This window comes from Rhinoderma darwinii, chromosome 1 (assembly GCF_050947455.1).
Source record: "Rhinoderma darwinii isolate aRhiDar2 chromosome 1, aRhiDar2.hap1, whole genome shotgun sequence".
Taxonomy (NCBI): Eukaryota; Metazoa; Chordata; class Amphibia; order Anura; family Rhinodermatidae; genus Rhinoderma; species Rhinoderma darwinii.
In genome coordinates, this window is record NC_134687.1 from 124,507,783 (window position 1) to 124,525,386 (window position 17,604).

The 17,604-nt window shown below is 44.3% G+C and overlaps 1 protein-coding gene across 4 annotated transcripts in view; it reads left to right on the forward strand.

The window, feature by feature from the left end:
• Positions 1 to 17,604, forward strand: part of FBXW7 (F-box and WD repeat domain containing 7) — a 184,250-nt gene that overhangs the window by 48,673 nt on the left and 117,973 nt on the right. For all 4 annotated transcript variants that reach the window (XM_075860349.1, XM_075860350.1, XM_075860351.1 and 1 more), the window contains one exon: positions 12,646 to 13,218. In XM_075860349.1, coding sequence (XP_075716464.1) covers positions 12,715 to 13,218 — 504 coding nt within the window. In that variant the 5' untranslated portion in view covers positions 12,646 to 12,714. The remainder of the gene's footprint in view (positions 1 to 12,645; positions 13,219 to 17,604) is intronic.

The window sequence follows — 17,604 nt, forward strand, 5'->3', positions numbered from 1 at the left end:
GTGACGAAAAGGCAATGTCAGAATTACCTGGATATCTAAAACTATTGCAGAGTTATTCTCCGATAAAGTCAGACGTACCAGATTTGACAAATCTGGCTTGGTCATTAAGGTCCAAACAAGCATGGTCATTGAGGGGTTAAGAAATACATAAAATAAATATATATATATATATTCGTATGTGTGTGTTTCCTTTGTTTTACATAAGACATGTGATGAGCTTACTTCTTGGGGTACATTCAGACGTTGTGGTTAAAGTGAAGCAACAATCACCTTCAAGAACCGCATGTGTATTTACCACAGTTTTAAACGTACCGCAACGTCTGAATGGACCCTTATTATCAAAGTCACATGCTGAAGGCCTACAGTTCGTAAAGAGATGTATCCTATAGGGAGAAGTATTATTGAAAGTTTATATGTCACTTCCACATGTATCACACAAAAAAAAAGCAAAAACATCAAAATGCTAAGTTTAAACACGGTGTGCCCTATCTGCAAAACTCAAAGCAGGTCCTATCCCTTTCAGATTTTGCGGCACGGTCTTGCCCATTCTATTCAAGCCATCCATGTACGGTCTGTTTTTTTTGCATCCGTATAAATGGACAAGGATGTGCGCTTTAGACCTTTTAGGCCTTATTCAGACAAGTGTATTTTATCTTTATATTGACTGTGTATTTGAAGAATAGATTTAAATATGTGACGCATTCAGCAGTGGCTTATATGGCGTATGTGCTTCGTTGACTTTCTTTTCAAATATTTCAAATGTATTTCCGTGGAAGAAAGTGGATCCTTAAAAATATGTGTGATGTGTATTTGTGTTCCGTATGGAACATGATTGGTGGGGGTCCCAGCGGTCGGGACCCCCAGTGATCAGAAAATGATCACCTATCCTGTGATCATTTACGATTTTGGAAATACCCCTTTAAATTCCCTCCAAGAGACACAATATCACCTGCGTAGTCCCAGTCTTGTCAATGGGGTTGTCAGAAGTTTATTTTTGTTAGCTCATGTTTATTTGGGAAGTGAGTACATCCCATGTATAAATAATGTTTGTGATGTGGCAGCGGAATATATGGGAAAAACGAAGGTACCGGCACTGCTTCACTAAAATTAGTAAATGGAGTTTGATGTAACGTGATGATATTTTTATATAGCTGATAGTCCGCACTTCTAAATATCGATGGAAAAAAATGATCACTGATACTACACGTGGCTGGATGAACAGTCCGTGCGAGAGCAATATGTATTAAAGGGCATGTTCACATTTGCGGTATATTCACACTCAGCAGATTTATTTCAGAAGTTTCTGGGAATGGAAATCTGTTCCATGTACCTCAATGTGGTTGTTTCTGCAGCACATACATGGATTTCTGCAAGCCCCATACAGATGAACAGGACAGTCATGGAAATTTCGGCAAAAAAACTGCCACATGGAAACGCATAACTCCGTGCTGTATGATCATGACAGATTTAAAAAAGGAAAACTTTGGGGGAGATTTATTAACATTTGGCGCACGATAGGAGCGATGTCTCCCAGTACAGTATGTGCTCGATTCATCAAAAAGGTGCATGACCTATTGATCAATCTGGCAGAGCTTAAATACCGTGCCGGGTCAGACCTTTACCACTTCTGTATTTTTCAATGTATTTATGGCAGAAAACTGGTGCAAATACATTGATAGGTGAAAAGGTAAATGCTGAATGATCATGTTAGGTTGGACTCACACATGCGTTTTTGTTTTCATCCTTCTTTTTTTTTTGTAGCGGCTGGGAGTGGACCGAGAAAGACTTATAAGGCTTTGATGCAGTTTTTGGCTCAGTTTTATAGGGCCAAATACAAAAATGTACACAAAAGAAAGGAGATGCATCAGTCTTTTCTTTATACTTGTCCTTCCTTTTGGATCCACTTCTGTGTATGGCTAAAAAAACTGAGCCAAAACTGTGTGTGTGATCCTAGCCTAAGGCCGGATTCACACGAGTGTGTGCGTTTTGCGCGCGCAACAAAACGCTGCGTTTTGCGTGCGCAAAAGGTCCGTGTGTCATCAGCATATGGTGCGTGGCTGCGTGATTTTTGCGCAGCCGGCATCATGATGACTCTCTGTTTTTATGTTTAAAAACAGAAAAGCACGTGGTGCTTTTCTGTTTTCATTCATAGTTTTTAAGACTGTTGCGCGAATCACGCGCGGTACCCAGAAGTGCTTCCGTGTGCCGAGCGCGATTTGCACGCACCCATTGACTTAAATTTAGGACATGACATGTGAGTTTTACGCAGCAGAAATTCTCTGCGTGAAAATCACGTACTGTCTGAACGACCCCATTGACTAACAGCACGGACGTATTATACGTTCGTCTGAATAAGCCCTAAAGGAAAGACTAATACTTCTCCTCTTGTATCCACTCCTGTGTTAGGCTCCGTAAACTGCCACAAAACGTTGTTTCGTGATACCAGCCTAAGGCCCTATTCACACGACAGGATTTCCTGGCCGTCTGACGTCCGTTCAAAAAACTGCCGTCACACAGCCGGAACAATAGACCCCAAATGGGACTATTCACACGACCGATTTTTTTTTGATGGCCCTGGAAACCAGGACGTCAAAAAATGGGACATGCCCTATTTTCGGCCACCCGGCTCCCATAGAAGTCTATGGGGCCGGGTAATACACGGCCATCACTGGAATGTGTTCCGAGTGACGGCCTTGTCTTCTGTCGCTCGCTATCTCATCCTCCTCCTCACAGTGCGAAGTGCATGTGAGGAGGAGGGTATTTTTTTGCTCCCTGTAGGAGCGGAATCCCCAATCCCTGGCCACAGCTTCGGCAATGCTGTGGCCGTGGATTGGGGATTCCGCTCCAGGAGAAGTCCTGGACTTCACTGTCCATATATGGACACAGTGACGTCAGGGACTTCTGAAGCGGGATCCCCGGCGCTGTGGCTGGTATTTTCTCTCCAGGAGAAGTCCCTGACTTCACTGTCCACATATGGACACTGAAGTCAGGGAATTCTCCTGGAATGGTGGCGCTATCTGCAGAAAGGTAGGGTGGGGGTGCCATCTATGGGGGGGGGGGGTGCTATGTAAAAGGGTACTGTGTAGAACTACCTACAGGGGGGCTGTGTGGCATTACCTACAGGGGGGCTGTGTGGCATTACCTACAGGGGGGCTGTGTGGCATTACCTACAGGGGGGCTGTGTGGCATTACCTACAGGGGGGCTGTGTGGCATTACCTACAGGGGGGCTGTGTGGCATTACCTACAGGGGGGCTGTGTGGCATTACCTACAGGGGGGCTGTGTGGCATTACCTACAGGGGGGCTGTGTGGCATTACCTACAGGGGGGCTGTGTGGCATTACCTACAGGGGGGCTGTGTGGCATTACCTACAGGGGGGCTGTGTGGCATTACCCATAGGGGGGCTGTGTGGCATTACCCATAGGGGGGCTGTGTGGCATTACCCATAGGGGGGCTGTGTGGCATTACCTACAAGGGGAGCTGTGTGGCATTACCTACAAGGGGGGCTGTGTGGCATTACCTACAGGTGGGCTGTGGCAGTATCTACAGAGGGCAGTGTGTGGCATTATCTACAGAGGGAAGTGTGGCAAAAAATTTAGAAATGAAATTAATCCGTTTTTAAAACGGACAAGGAAAAAACAAATGCAAAACGGGTCGAAATCGTCCGTTAAAAACGGAAACACGGCCCGGAACAGATTCAAAACGTCCGAGAAAAACGGACCAAAACGGACGTTTTTATCGGCCGACACTCGGACCCTGTCGTGTGAATAGAGCCTTAGGTCTCCTTCATATATGCCACTTATCCCAAAAGCATCGGAAACCAAAACGCTGTGTATGTATAGTAGGCTTCCTCGTATCTTACTATAGACTTTAGAAATACATCTGGCCAGAGAAATGTGCAAAAAAAAAAAAAAGCGGTTTAAAAACCCTATCCACGTTTATTGTACTGTAAATTGCTGCGGATTTGTGATGTGGAATTCACATCGCAAATCTGCAGCAAATCCCCCATGTCCGAATGTGCCCTGAGGGTGCTTTTCCACATGCCGTTTGGAATTTTGAGACAGATCTGCACGTCGATTTTCGCTGCGTTTTTCGCCCGCGGCCATTAAGCGCGGTGGGCAAAAAACGCAGCAAAATACGCTTATTCTGCCTCCCATTGATGTCAATGGGAGGTCAGACGTGTAAACGCCCGAAGATATGTCTCTTCTTTTTCCCGTGAGCCGGTTTTCCGCTCGCGGGAATAAAACGCCTCAGCCTCCCACTTTTTTTTTGTGTCAAATATGTATCCTAGTAACTTGTTGTTACAATATTGCTCTATTAGTGGAGAGCTTAAAGAGGCTCTGTCACCAGATTTTGCAACCCCTATCTGCTATTGCAGCAGATCGGCGCTGCAATGTAGATAAGAGTAACGTTTTGAGCATTTTTGGCCAAGTTATGAGCATTTTTATATTTATGCAAATGAGGCTTTCTAAAGTACAACTGGGCGTGTATTGTGTATGTACATCTGGATGTTTTTACTTCTTTTACTAGCTGGGCGTTGTGAATAGAAGTGTATGATGCTGACGAATCAGCATCATCCACTTCTCTTCGTCAACACCCAGCTTCTGGCAGTGCACAGACACACAGCGTGTTCTCGAGAGATCACGCTGTGACGTCACTTCCCCAGGTCCTGCATCGTGTCGGACGAGCGAGGACACATCGGCACCAGAGGCTACATTTGATTCTGCAGCAGCATTGGCGTTTGCAGGTAAGTCGATGTAGCTACTTACCTGCAAACGCTGATGCTGCGGCAGAATCAACTGTAGCCTCTGGTGCCGATGTGTCCTCGCTCGTCCGACACGATGCAGGACCTGGCGCAGGAAGTGACGTCACAGCGTGATCTCTCGAGAACACGCTGTGTGTCTGTGCACTGCCAGAAGCTGGGTGGTAACGAAGAGAAATGGATGATGCTGATTCGTCAGCATCATACACTTCTATTCACAACACCCAGCTAGTAAAAGAAGTAAACACGCCCCGATGTACGCACATAATACACGCCCAGTTGGACTTTTACTTTAAACACGCCCAGTTGTACTTTAGAAAGCCTCATTTGCATAAATATAAAAATGGTCATAACTTGGCCAAAAATGCTCGTTTAAAAAACAAACAAACGTTACTCTTATCTACATAGCTGCGCCGATCTGCTGCAATAGGAGATAGGGGTTGCAAAATCTGGTGACAGAGCCTCTTTAAGGCTGGGTTCACACAGAGTTTTTTTTTCAGGTGGAAATTCTGCCTCAAATTTCCATTTGGAAGTTTGAGGCAGATTTTCCTCTCCCTGCACGACTTTTTTCGCTGAGTTTTTCGCCCGTGGCCATTGAGTGCCGCGGGTATAAAACTCCGCAAAATACGCTTTCTCTGCCTCCCATTGATGTCAGAGGCGTAAACGCCCGAAGATAGGGCATGTCCCTTCGGGAAAAAGACGCCTCCGCCTCCCATTGAAATCAATAGGAGGCATTTTCGGCCCGTTTTTGACGAGTTTTGCGGCACGGTTTCCACGTCAAAAAACTAGTAAAAAAAACTCTGTGTGAACCCAGCCTTAGCATGAGTACTATAATATTCATTAAGTATGTAAATCTTTCTTTTATTGTAGACCGCTCAGAATATTCAGATTATTTTTTTAACCCCTTTCCCATACAGTCACTTTTGACCTTTCTGACAGGCTAATTTTTCAAATCTAACATTTGTCACTTTATGTGGTAATAACTTTGTAATGATTTGACTTACCTGAGCAATTTTGAGATTGTTTTCTTGTGACACATTGTACTTTGTCAGAGGTAAACTTTGGTTGATACATTCAGCATTTATTTGTGAAAAAAGCCAAAATTTAGGGATAATTTGCAAAAATGAGCATTTTTGTAAATTTTTAATGTATCTGCTTGTAAGACAGACAGTTACAGATAGTTATGTACGATGCTAGGAGTCCCTTCCTCTCCGTGGAACTACTGTCCCGTACTGAAAATATGATTACAGGACAGTTGTCCTGCAGCGAGGCAGGGACTCCTAGTGTCGTACATAACTATGATGCTAGGAGCCCGGCTCACTGCACTGTGTTTGGTCCGGGACTTGCGGCCGAAATACGTTCCGTCCATTACGGACCTTACATGCTCGTGTGAACCCAGCCTTATTTTTCTAGGACATTACAAGGTTTATAAGTTTAGCAGAAATTCCTCATTTTCAAGAAAATTTGAAAATACTGTTTTTTGTTTTTTTTTAGGGACTAGTTCACTTCTGAAGTGGCTTTGAGGGGACTATATATTAGAAACCTCCATAAATCAGCCCATTTTAAAATCTGCACCCCTCAAAGTATTCAAAACAGCAGTTAGAACGTTTCTTAGGCATTTCACAGGAATTAAAGCAAAGTGAAGATGAAATGTACACATCTTTTTATTTATTTTTTCAGAAATTCCATATTTTCCACAGAAGGTTTTTACCAGAGAAACACAACACATAACAATATTTATTGCCCATATTCTGCAGTCTTGAGAAATATCCCAAATGTGGCCCTAGTGCGGTAATGGACTGAAGCACAGGCCTCAGACGCAAAGAAACACCATAGTTAAAAGGGTTGTCCCGGGTATGGCGATGCCTTATATGTGGAAGTAAACTGCTGTTTGGGCACAGTGTATGGCTCAGAAGCAAGGGAGTGTAATTTTGGCTTCTGGAGTGCAGATTTTGCTTGGTAGTAGTTTTGTTTGGAGTATTACTGGTGTTTCCGTTTATAATGTGGGGCATATGTGAGCTGGGCAGAGTACATCAGGAGCATAATAAGAGGGTATAATAATGGGGTAAACAAAACCAATAACATGATCCATAGACGTGTGTTACGCTGTGAAGCAAATCTTTCTGCACAGGCCGGTGTCGCACTGATAAATGTCCTTTCTTATCCCCCTTTTGGTCCACACTCTGCACCTTTGCAGTTTGGGGAATTTTGCTGGGAAGTGTTGTCCTGGTATAATACGGGCACTCTCGCTTTTTCTTACTTGAAACTGTGTTTTTTTTTTTTTCACTTTTTCTTTTTTAGTCCCACTAGGGAACATGAATGTCCAACTATCTGATCTCTATTCTAATACATTGCACTACCTATGTAGTGCAATGCATTAGAATTGTCAGCTTCCGTACTTGGCAGACTAGGAGGCCATTGTTAGACTTTTGGTTGCAATCAGCACCCCCGTGATTGCGTTGCAGGGATGCCGGTCGGCCACAAAGCCATTAGATGCCGCGGGTACTTTTGACAGCGGCATCTAAGAGCGCCAGTCCCTGCTGTTACAGCATGGTGTCAGCTGTAACATACCGCAGATACCCGCGGCTGATGTCACAGGCTCAGCTTCTCACATTTTCTTGTTGCCACCGGAAGGCTTTTCGGCCCCACCTCCGGGCGGGGCCAAGGGGGGCTTCTGTACTGTGGAGGCCAGTGTTAGGCCTCGTTTGCCAGTACAGCCATCAGATTGTGTCACGGAGGTGCCGATTAGTCTACAAACCCTTTAGATGCCGGGGTCGCATTTGACCGTGGCATCTAAGGGGTTAATGGCAGGGATCAGAGCAGGATTCGCTCCCCGCCATTACAGTAGGGTGTCAACTGTAACATACAGCTGATACCCGCGGCTGATGGCACGGGCTCAGCTTCTGAGCCCGTGCCATCTATTTGTCTAAGTATACAGCATATTGCGGAAAGCACTAGCTTTCCATGACGTGTACTTGCGACAAATGTCGGGAAGGGGTTAAGTCGTGAAGAATGTGATGTGCTAGCCACAGAATTTTGATTGTTTGGATGAACCTGGTTGCTTATTTTTTTTAAAAAGACGTTTGTGTAATGGGGCTGTCTGGTTTCGAATCTTTAAATCTTCAATGATTTGGACTTTGTGAAGAATAAACTTCATAAAAAATCTATTTCTGGAACTAAAAGTACTCATTCCTTTTCATTTACTGTGAGAAGTAATTGCATGATAAAAGGTGGATGTGTGTTTATTACAAACAGAACCAACAACTGCTTTTAATGAAATGACCCTGCTTACGGCCATCAGTGTATTACTCGCATATACGGTTTCCGTCCCTGCTTTTTATGTTTCTGTTACGATTGTACATCTTTAGCTCGTAAACTTTTTTGTTTTGTTTTATAGTAGATGGAGTTATTAAAAGTTTTGATTCACTTTGTAGATAATACACTAATGAAGGAGCTGGATTATCCTCGTGTTGTCCTTGACATTAATATCTTAAATGCACAATGACGTAGCTGGGCAAACTATAATCCAACTAGCAATGGTACCTAAAAATATTATTTCTATTTATGTTGGTGGAGTCACAAATTTTCTATATGCAGTTTCTGGGGGAGATTTATTAAGATTGTGTTTTAGACGCCAGTCACGGTTTAAAGATAGTTGTAGTAAGATTCACCAATATATTAAGAGGCAAACACCTCTTATTAAATTTGGTGCATCTGACTGTCCGTACGGCTGAAAGGAAAATCTACGCAAGCTACTAGCTGGCATAGAATTCCGCTATAATTTACACTAGTTTCTGGTGTAAATTATAGTAAATTGTTGGGTCGTAGCAGACTACGCTCCTTTTGACTTAGCTCCATCCACACTGTCGATGAAAATGGCATGGCCCCCCACAAACACAGTGTTTTAACATGTTTTCGATTTTTTTATTTTTTATTTTTCTTTTGCAAAATTGCTTCTTCCAAATGTTACTTTTTAGCTCTATAGTAAAATACTGTAAAGTCCACATACACATCGTATTGGTTTGGTGCATTTTTGTAGCGTTTTTTCGGGGTCAGTGGCATTTTTATCCAAATCCAGCATGCTGTAGGTATTGCATTTTTCTTCTCATTAGACTTTTCTATAGGATATCAAAAACACGCATGTACAAAATAACTACATTAAATAAAAAAAAACATTCAAAAACGAGTCAGTTTCCGGTTTCCAAAAACCCCTGCATGCTGTTCTATTGAGCACTGTGTTCCTGAATGCAGAAGCGCTACTTCTAAATTTGGGCAGTTTCTTGGAAAGTCCATGTTGTGAATAAAGGGGTTTTCCCATCTCAGAAATTTATTGGATATTCCAAGAATGTCTTATGCGGGTCCTAGCTCTAGAATGTGGGTCCCCACCTTGTGAGGTGACTGCAGCATCCAGGTGGGGAATAAATGCAGAGGTGGTTGGGGTTCTGGAAACAGCTCAGCTACGCGGTTTTACGTAACTTCCACAAACGTGAATGGTAGTTACAGAAACAGCATAGATAATCGAGTTTGGCTGTTTCCAGAACTCCAACCACCTCTGTATTTATTTTCTACCTGGATGCAGCAGCCACTTCATCAGGTGGGGATGGGGTTGAGGGATCCCCGTTCTAGAGTTAGGTGCAGGTGCCAAAGTTTCAGACCTGCATCTGTCCGACATGAATGTCTAAGATGCAAATTTCCCTTTAGTTACGTCACAGGGATTCCATGCGCAGAGGAGACTCGGAGGCATGCAGAGAAGACAAGATTTGTGTCATGTCTGACTATACACATGACTAATAACGGATCTAATGGGCTGTTACCATTACCTGCTGATCTGTGCCCCACAGTAAAAAAAATATATGTAGTAAACTGTTAGAAAGTAAAATGAGAAAAGAAACCGCGCACAAATCGGTAAAATAATACAGGCACGCACACGCACTCACACAACACATCCTGTGTGAGATGACGAACACACTTTGCATGGGCGTCAGGGGCTCAAGCATTCGTTTGTTTCTGTTATGTAAAATATGTTGCCCCAAACATTCAATAATTAGCCCCGGCCACCAATTATATATATATATATATATATATATATATATATATATATATATATATATATGGGATTGGGAGACATGTAAAACTAAAATAGAGAATTAGGCTTCGTTCACATCTGCGTCTGTGTTTCGTTCATGGTTTCCATAAGGGGAACTCATGAACGGAAACCGAACGGAAAATATAGCTTCCGTTTGCATTGCCATTGATTTCAATAGTAATGCTACTGTTGCTAATGGTTTCCGTTTGTCTCCGTTCTGTAAGGTTTTTGTTTTTTCGCAGTCGACTACGCTATTGTTTATGAAAAAAAAAACGGAAACCTTATGGAACAGAGACAAACGCAAACCATTCGCAACTGAAGCATTACCGTTGAAATCAATGGTAATGCAAGCGGAAGCTTTGGTTTCCGTTTTGGCTTTCCGTTCATGGGTTCCACTGACGAAACCCATGAACGGAAGCCTGACGCAGATGTGAACGAGGCCTAAGCTCTGTAATTTCTGTCTAATGTTTCCCATCATCAGATACAAATATATATCCACATTTTAAGTGAGTATTTTCAGATGGCATTGACATCTATGGAGAGTATACAGCCTTAGTAGGGCCACTGATAGAGCATGCTGCATACTTAGAGTTGCAGACGGTGTAAAAATATGGCTCCGTATTCATGATTATTTTCCCCCCAATACAGGACCAACACGGATCACAAATACGGTCGTGTGAATGAAGCGAATGAGGGAAATTTACATGGTTTCTGATGTTTGCGTCCCTGTCAAGATTGCATTCGGAATTTGCATAAATAACAATTCTCTTATCTAATTTTCACAACGGGAGAGAAGAGAACCTTGACCGCACATCCATTATGCTATTCTTGGTCTATTGCGGCTCCGCAAAATGTAAAAATGTATTCGCATGAGATTCTTAAGGCCCTTTTACACTGGCCGATAAGCGGCCCGTGTAGTGAGCGCCGATCAACGAGAGATCGTTGATCGGTGCCCGTTTGCTCTTCCTTTCACAAGGTGCTAGTACGGGGATGTGCTCTCATTACTCCGATCGCTCGTCCCCAAACATTATTATCATGTCGGCAGCGCGTCTCCCTTTACACAGGGAGATGTGCTGCCGACAGCGATAATATTTCACTTTTTTAAAACGATATTGCTGGTTAATCTGCTGATCGTTCCCCTGCTTACACAGGGCAATTATCGGCAAGGAGCGTTCTATGAACAGTGTAAAACCTTTAAAAGACCACTTGCCACTTCATGGCGTACTCTTTTAAGTGAGTCCCTACTCTATCAAGTGTAGTATCCCATGGTAACCAGTAAACTGCAAAACAGTACCCCAGAGGGAGCAACCGAGGAGGCCAACAGCACCCATGCTGCCAGTCTAAGCCACCTTGGCTCTCAGCCACGTCCCCCCCACAGACACCGCACTACAGCAACAAAGATCGCCACACATATAATTTATATAATAATAAATGATATATAATTGTATTTGCAGAATCCTATAATAACCTGCAGGACATGTGACCTTTCATGTGCTTGCCCTGCAGATGCAGGTGGTTTTAGGGTAGCCTATGTCTGTTGTACATTGATAGATAACCCGATGACTGCTGAATATAAGGGGGAAATGTAGAAACCTAAAATTCTCATTTGTCCGGAACACTCCTGTGGCTTTAGAGATTTGTTATCAATAATATTACGTTCGGAAATGACTTGATATCTAGTTCCCGAACATCTTAAAAGTGCCTCCAAAGATGAACCGTGCTGGAGCTGCTCACTGGACGTGAAGGCCTCCTTCCTTCTATTCTTGTGCTATTAATACAAAGTAAGACACTGCTCTTTTTATTACTTTGTAGTTATTACGACTGGTTTTGTGTGCATCCTTGCTGCTTTCTATTATTCAGGCGCACGTTTCTTCTTTGTGCCCTGTTGGTTACTCTTCAGTAATGTTATGAAAATGGAAACTGCTGAATAATGCGTATCACACATACAGATCAAATATTGTAGTATTGTGTTGTACATATTTACAATGTTTAGGTACAATAGTCTGTAATGCCGAGTAGAGAATTCCAGGAATGTGGTCGGCCTTACTGAAGCTTTCCCAGATTTTTCAGTGAGCGCAAGGAAGGACGTCAGATCTGTTACTATTTTAGGTAGTAAACGAGTCAGATATTTTACTCAACTGAACCCCCGGCAGGATATGGTAATTTCCATAAAAAAGGGTCAGTTAAGCGATGCCATATGTGGCCATTTACAGCACGCTGTTTTTTTTGCATAATTGTAGGTATGCAGCCAACCAAGATATTTCTGTTACTATTGTTAGATGAGGACGATTTCCTGGTGCGTTGCTTTATAAACGGCTCCTTGCCCATCAGTATTTTTCCTACCGATACCATTTACTCCAGGCCTAATTGCATATTTTTGCTTCTAGTCCAATATTGATCCTATATACTAGGTATAAGAAGGTGCTCTTGATCCTCTGTATATTGGACTCCATTGCCAGGTTGCACACTGTGGTAAACGTCATCCTGATGTATGATGGCGAACAGGCTGGAAAGCCGCAGGAAAAGTGTATTTCCTGGGCAGTAGATTTGTTTTACACCTGCAAGTAAAAGCAATTCCAAAAAATGGCATCAGCACGGAATTGCTGGTTTCGTTTTCCCGTTTTTCCTTTTTATAAATAACTTTTTTGATTAAAATTATTTAGATGCGTCCAAGTACTTTATGGGTTGAAAAAGTGGGTTTGTTTTTGCGTTTTTTAGTTTTTAATTTTTTTATTATGGTGATGCAGAAAAAAAATCGTTAATATTAATTATTATTTTATTTTTAATTTTTTTTGCAGAATGTGAAGACATTTGCCTCTTCACTCAGTCTAGCGAATGTCCATGAAGTAGCAAGCTGGCTTTTGGAAATGAATCAGGAATTGCTGTCTGTGGGCAGCAAGAGGCGACGCACTGGCGGTTCTGTGCGAGGTAATGCTTCTTCCAGCCAAGCGGATGAGGAGCAAATGAACAGAGTAGAGGAGGAGGAGGAACAGCAGCATTCAAGACAGCAGGGGGAAGAGCACATTGGGGTGAATGGAGAGGTAGATGGTCCTAGAAGTTTGGAAAGGTGTGACCTCCAGCAGGAGCATTTGGAAGAAAACAATAACAGCTGTATGGTAGCAGATCGCGTGTCTGAAGACCAGCCCGAGGACAGTGAGCAGCAGGAGGATGAGGACGAGGATGAGGAACATGTTTGTGATGGGGAAGATGAGGATGAGGAGGAGATGGACCAGGACAGTGATGACTTTGATCAGTCTGATGACAGCAGTAGGGAGGATGAACATAGAAATGCCAGCCATATTCCCAATTCCAATAGTAGAATGGATATTTCCCTTCAACAGAAGCCCAGTCCTTTCCAAGCAAAAACAAAGGTGAGTGTCCACTTAATATACTCTCTACCGAAATAGTCTGCATACATTATACACTTTATATGTGCATTTTATTAACTAATGTGGTTTTTCTGTAGCTTGTCATTGCCAAAGGTAGGCTTACATCTTTTTCCCCACTAACCTATTGGGCAATATTTCTGTTTTTGCAAGGTTTATATTCGATAATGCAAATACAGAGACGAGACAGCACATCCAAAAAAAGGAGGAATTTATTCACCCAAATAGGCAACGTGTCAATCCAATAGGACCTTTCGCAAGCATGTTGATAAATTCCTCCTGTTTTTTGGATGTGCGGTCTCGTCTCTCTATTAGGATTACAACAAAGGACTTTGGATCAGGTTCTGTTGAGGTTTGCACCCCTATAATCATATATCTGGTGCTGTGATATTCCATTGTTTGATATTTTATATTCGATAATGGACATATAATTCCAATACATTTTGAGGAAGTAAAAGTGAATTATTTTGCAGTATTCATAGGAATCTGGGTTGAGCATTTGATTTTGATTGTTTTCGTAGTTTTTGACTTATTCTGTTTCTTTCCTTTGTATATCATATCCCCTCCAATGAATAATGCTATGGTATATCAGCTTTGCAACAAAGGTCCTATACTGCAGAGGAGATCATAAGAGACACAACATGCAGAAATGTCTCCGGCTGAAAGACTTTTCTGAATTTTAGGACCAGCTAGCAGCACGGACATTGGGCTGCTCCCGCCTGGAACACATCAGATGTGTTTAATGCAGCATGGGGCAGTATTACAGCTTTTGGTAAATTCTGCCACGTCATTAGACTTGTTCAAACAGGCGTCACATAACAGACAGACCAAGTTAGATCTCCCCCCCTGATCTATATTTCAAGAGTACTAGAAATGATCTCACGGTGTTCCTTCAGTTCTCTCTGAAGATAATTGCAGTTTGTGCATAGGATCTTAATAATATGTTTCACATCTGCTCAAATGCTACAAAAGTTGGTAAAAAAAAGAAAAACTTCCTTAGTGTAGTGAATCATTCTTTTTTCAGTACAGATATTTCTTTAATGTGGACGTGACAAGTTCTCCACAAGGCTGTGTAAACATGGCAGTGCTCCTCACTGTGCCCTGCAGTTACCAGTAGTCCAGTGGCCCCAGTCTAATTTAACTCCAGTTTCCCAGTCCTAAGAAATTGATGGCCTATCCTCCAGATACCTGATCGGTGGCAGTCTGACTCCTGGTACCTCCGCCAATCCGCTGTTTTGAAGGGGCCGCAGCGCCCCTTAATTTTCTTTGCTGCTCACACTTTGAATCGTCGACACACTTGTAGCGGTGGTTCACAGTATTACAGCTTTCTTCCATTCAAGTGAATGGGAGAAGGATGTAATACTGGGAACCACGTTGGCAGCCTGGAACAGGGTTTAATGAGTGCAGTTCTGCTTCATTCACTCTTGTCTGCACCCCCCCCCCCTGTAGATAGCGCCACACACAACTCCCCTGTAGATCATGCAAACCCCATGTAGGTAGTTTAACTTTGCTCCATCCCCCTTGTAGATGGCTCCATCCCCCTTGTAGATGGCTCCATCCCCCTTGTAGATGGCTCCATCCCCCTTGTAGATGGCTCCATCCCCCTTGTAGATGGCTCCATCCCCCTTGTAGATGGCTCCATCCCCCTTGTAGATGGCTCCATCCCCCTTGTAGATGGCTCCATCCCCCTTGTAGATGGCTCCATCCCCCTTGTAGATGGCTCCATCCCCCCTGTAGATGGCTCCATCCCCCCTGTAGATGGCTCCATCCCCCCTGTAGATGGCTCCATCCCCCCTGTAGATGGCTCCATCCCCCCTGTAGATGGCTCCATCCCCCCTGTAGATGGCTCCATCCCCCCTGTAGATGGCTCCATCCCCCCTGTAGATGGCTCCATCCCCCCTGTGGATGGCTCCATCCCCCCCCTGTAGATGGCTCCATCCCCCCCCTGTAGATGGCTCCATCCCCCCCCCTGTAGATGGCTCCATCCCCCCCCCTGTAGATGGCTCCATCCCCCCCCCCTGTAGATGGCTCCATCCCCCCCCCTGTAGATGGCTCCACCCCCCCTGTAGATGACTCCACCCCCCCCTGTAGATGGCTCCATCCCCCCTGTAGATGGCTCCATCCCCCCTGTAGATGACTCCACCCCCCCCCTGTAGATGGCTCCATCCCCCACTGTAGATGGCTCCATCCCCCCTGTAGATGACTCAACCCCCCCCTGTAGATGGCTCCATCCCCCCCTGTAGATGGCTCCATCCCCCCCTGTAGATGGCTCCATCCCCCCCTGTAGATGGCTCCACCCCCCCTGTAGATGGCTCCATCCCCCCCCTGTAGATGGCTCCATCCCCCCCCTGTAGATGGCTCCATCCCCCCCCTGTAGATGGCTCCATCCCCCCCCTGTAGATGGCTCCATCCCCCCCCTGTAGATGGCTCCATCCCCCCCCTGTAGATGGCTCCATCCCCCCCTGTAGATGGCTCCATCCCCCCCTGTAGATGGCTCCATCCCCCCCTGTAGATGGCTCCATCCCCCCCTGTAGATGGCTCCATCCCCCCCTGTAGATGGCTCCATCCCCCCCTGTAGATGGCTCCATCCCCCCCTGTAGATGGCTCCATCCCCCCCTGTAGATGGCTCCATCCCCCACTGTAGATGGCTCCATCCCCCACTGTAGATGGCTCCATCCCCCACTGTAGATGGCTCCATCCCCCACTGTAGATGGCTCCATCCCCCACTGTAGATGGCTCCATCCCCCCCTGTAGATGGCTCCATCCCCCCCTGTAGATGGCTCCATCCCCCCCCTGTAGATGGCTCCATCCCCCACTGTAGATGGCTCCATCCCCCACTGTAGATGGCTCCATCCCCCACTGTAGATGGCTCCATCCCCCACTGTAGATGGCTCCATCCCCCTTTTGTAGATGGTGCCATCTAAGCTCCCTCTTGGAGTGCACTCCCCGGTCAGATCACTCTGGCCGGGGATTCCGCTCCTAGAGGAAGCCCCTGACGTCTCTGTCCATATATGCACAGTGACGTCAGAGGCTTTCTCTAGGAGCGGAATCCCCGGCCAGAGTGTCGCATACACTCTGGCCGGGGACTCTGCTCCTAGAGTGAGCCACTGACGTCACTGTCAATACTGTCAATATATGGACATAGATGTCAGGGGCTCCCTCTAGCATGTCTATCTACATGGGCGCTGTGGTGTTTTCAGGGTGTTGGGACAAAAAAACCCTAACGAATAAAATGAATCCATTTTTTTTAATGCCTATGAAAATTCTGAGACACATTGATGCATAACAGCCATGAAAAACGGACAGTTGATCCATTAACTGCCCTTTTTTTCACGTCGTGTAAATATAACCCTCGTCACACTCCCCTCACAGCGATCCAGGGTGACGGAGAGAGAAGACTAAATATATATATATATATATCTATATCAAAAAAAAATTTTTTTGTCTAATTTTTAGTGATTTCAAAATTAAAAACATGGAATTAATTAAACTGATCTAGAATTTTTATTTTTTTAGACTGACTAGATCATATTAAAGAATTAGTTTTGATCTATTTGCTGCAAAACACAGGTGTAAATGAATAAATCCTAAGGAAAGGCAAACGGAAACCTTCGCATCCGTTTGCATCACCATTGATCTCAATGGTGACGGAAACTTTGCTAATGGTTTCCGTTTGTCACCGTTGTGAATGGGTCACGTTGCTTTTGACTGAATCAATAGCGCAGTCAAAACAACGGAACCCTGTCACAACAGTGACAAACGGAAACCATTAGCAGATTTTCAGTCACCATTGTGATCAATGGTGATGCAAACGGAAGCGAAGGTTTCCTTTTGCCTTTCCCTTGAGGGGTTCCCCCAAAGGAAACCCCTGATGGAAAGACAACACTGATGTGAACAGGACCTAAGGCCTCATGCAGAAGGCAGCATTTTGTATCCGTATTTGGAAGCTGAAAGCATGAAAAGTATAATAGAACATTTTTCACTTTTTCAGAGTTTTAATCTTCTGGTTTTGACAAATACTAAAGCAAAATACTGATCACAATACATCAGTCTGAATGAGGCCTAGCCCTTATTATTTCTGTAATGTTTGTCACCACAATATATAGGAGCATCTCCAGTTGCGGCGTGTGTTAGTAGAGCAGTGGGAAATGCATCCCTTATGAAAATAAATCTCCCAGGGTTTATGTGAAATGTCCCCGCTCACCAGGATGAGAAAGCGAGAATGGAAAGGTCACTGCAGGCTACATGGTTGACATTCATACATGGGTTCTCGAGCTGCTTAGTCCATTCTATGAGCACTGTGTGTCTTTTGTGTATGTGTGTAATATTTCTGGAATTCTATCGGCTTCCTGATAATCACATGCACATATT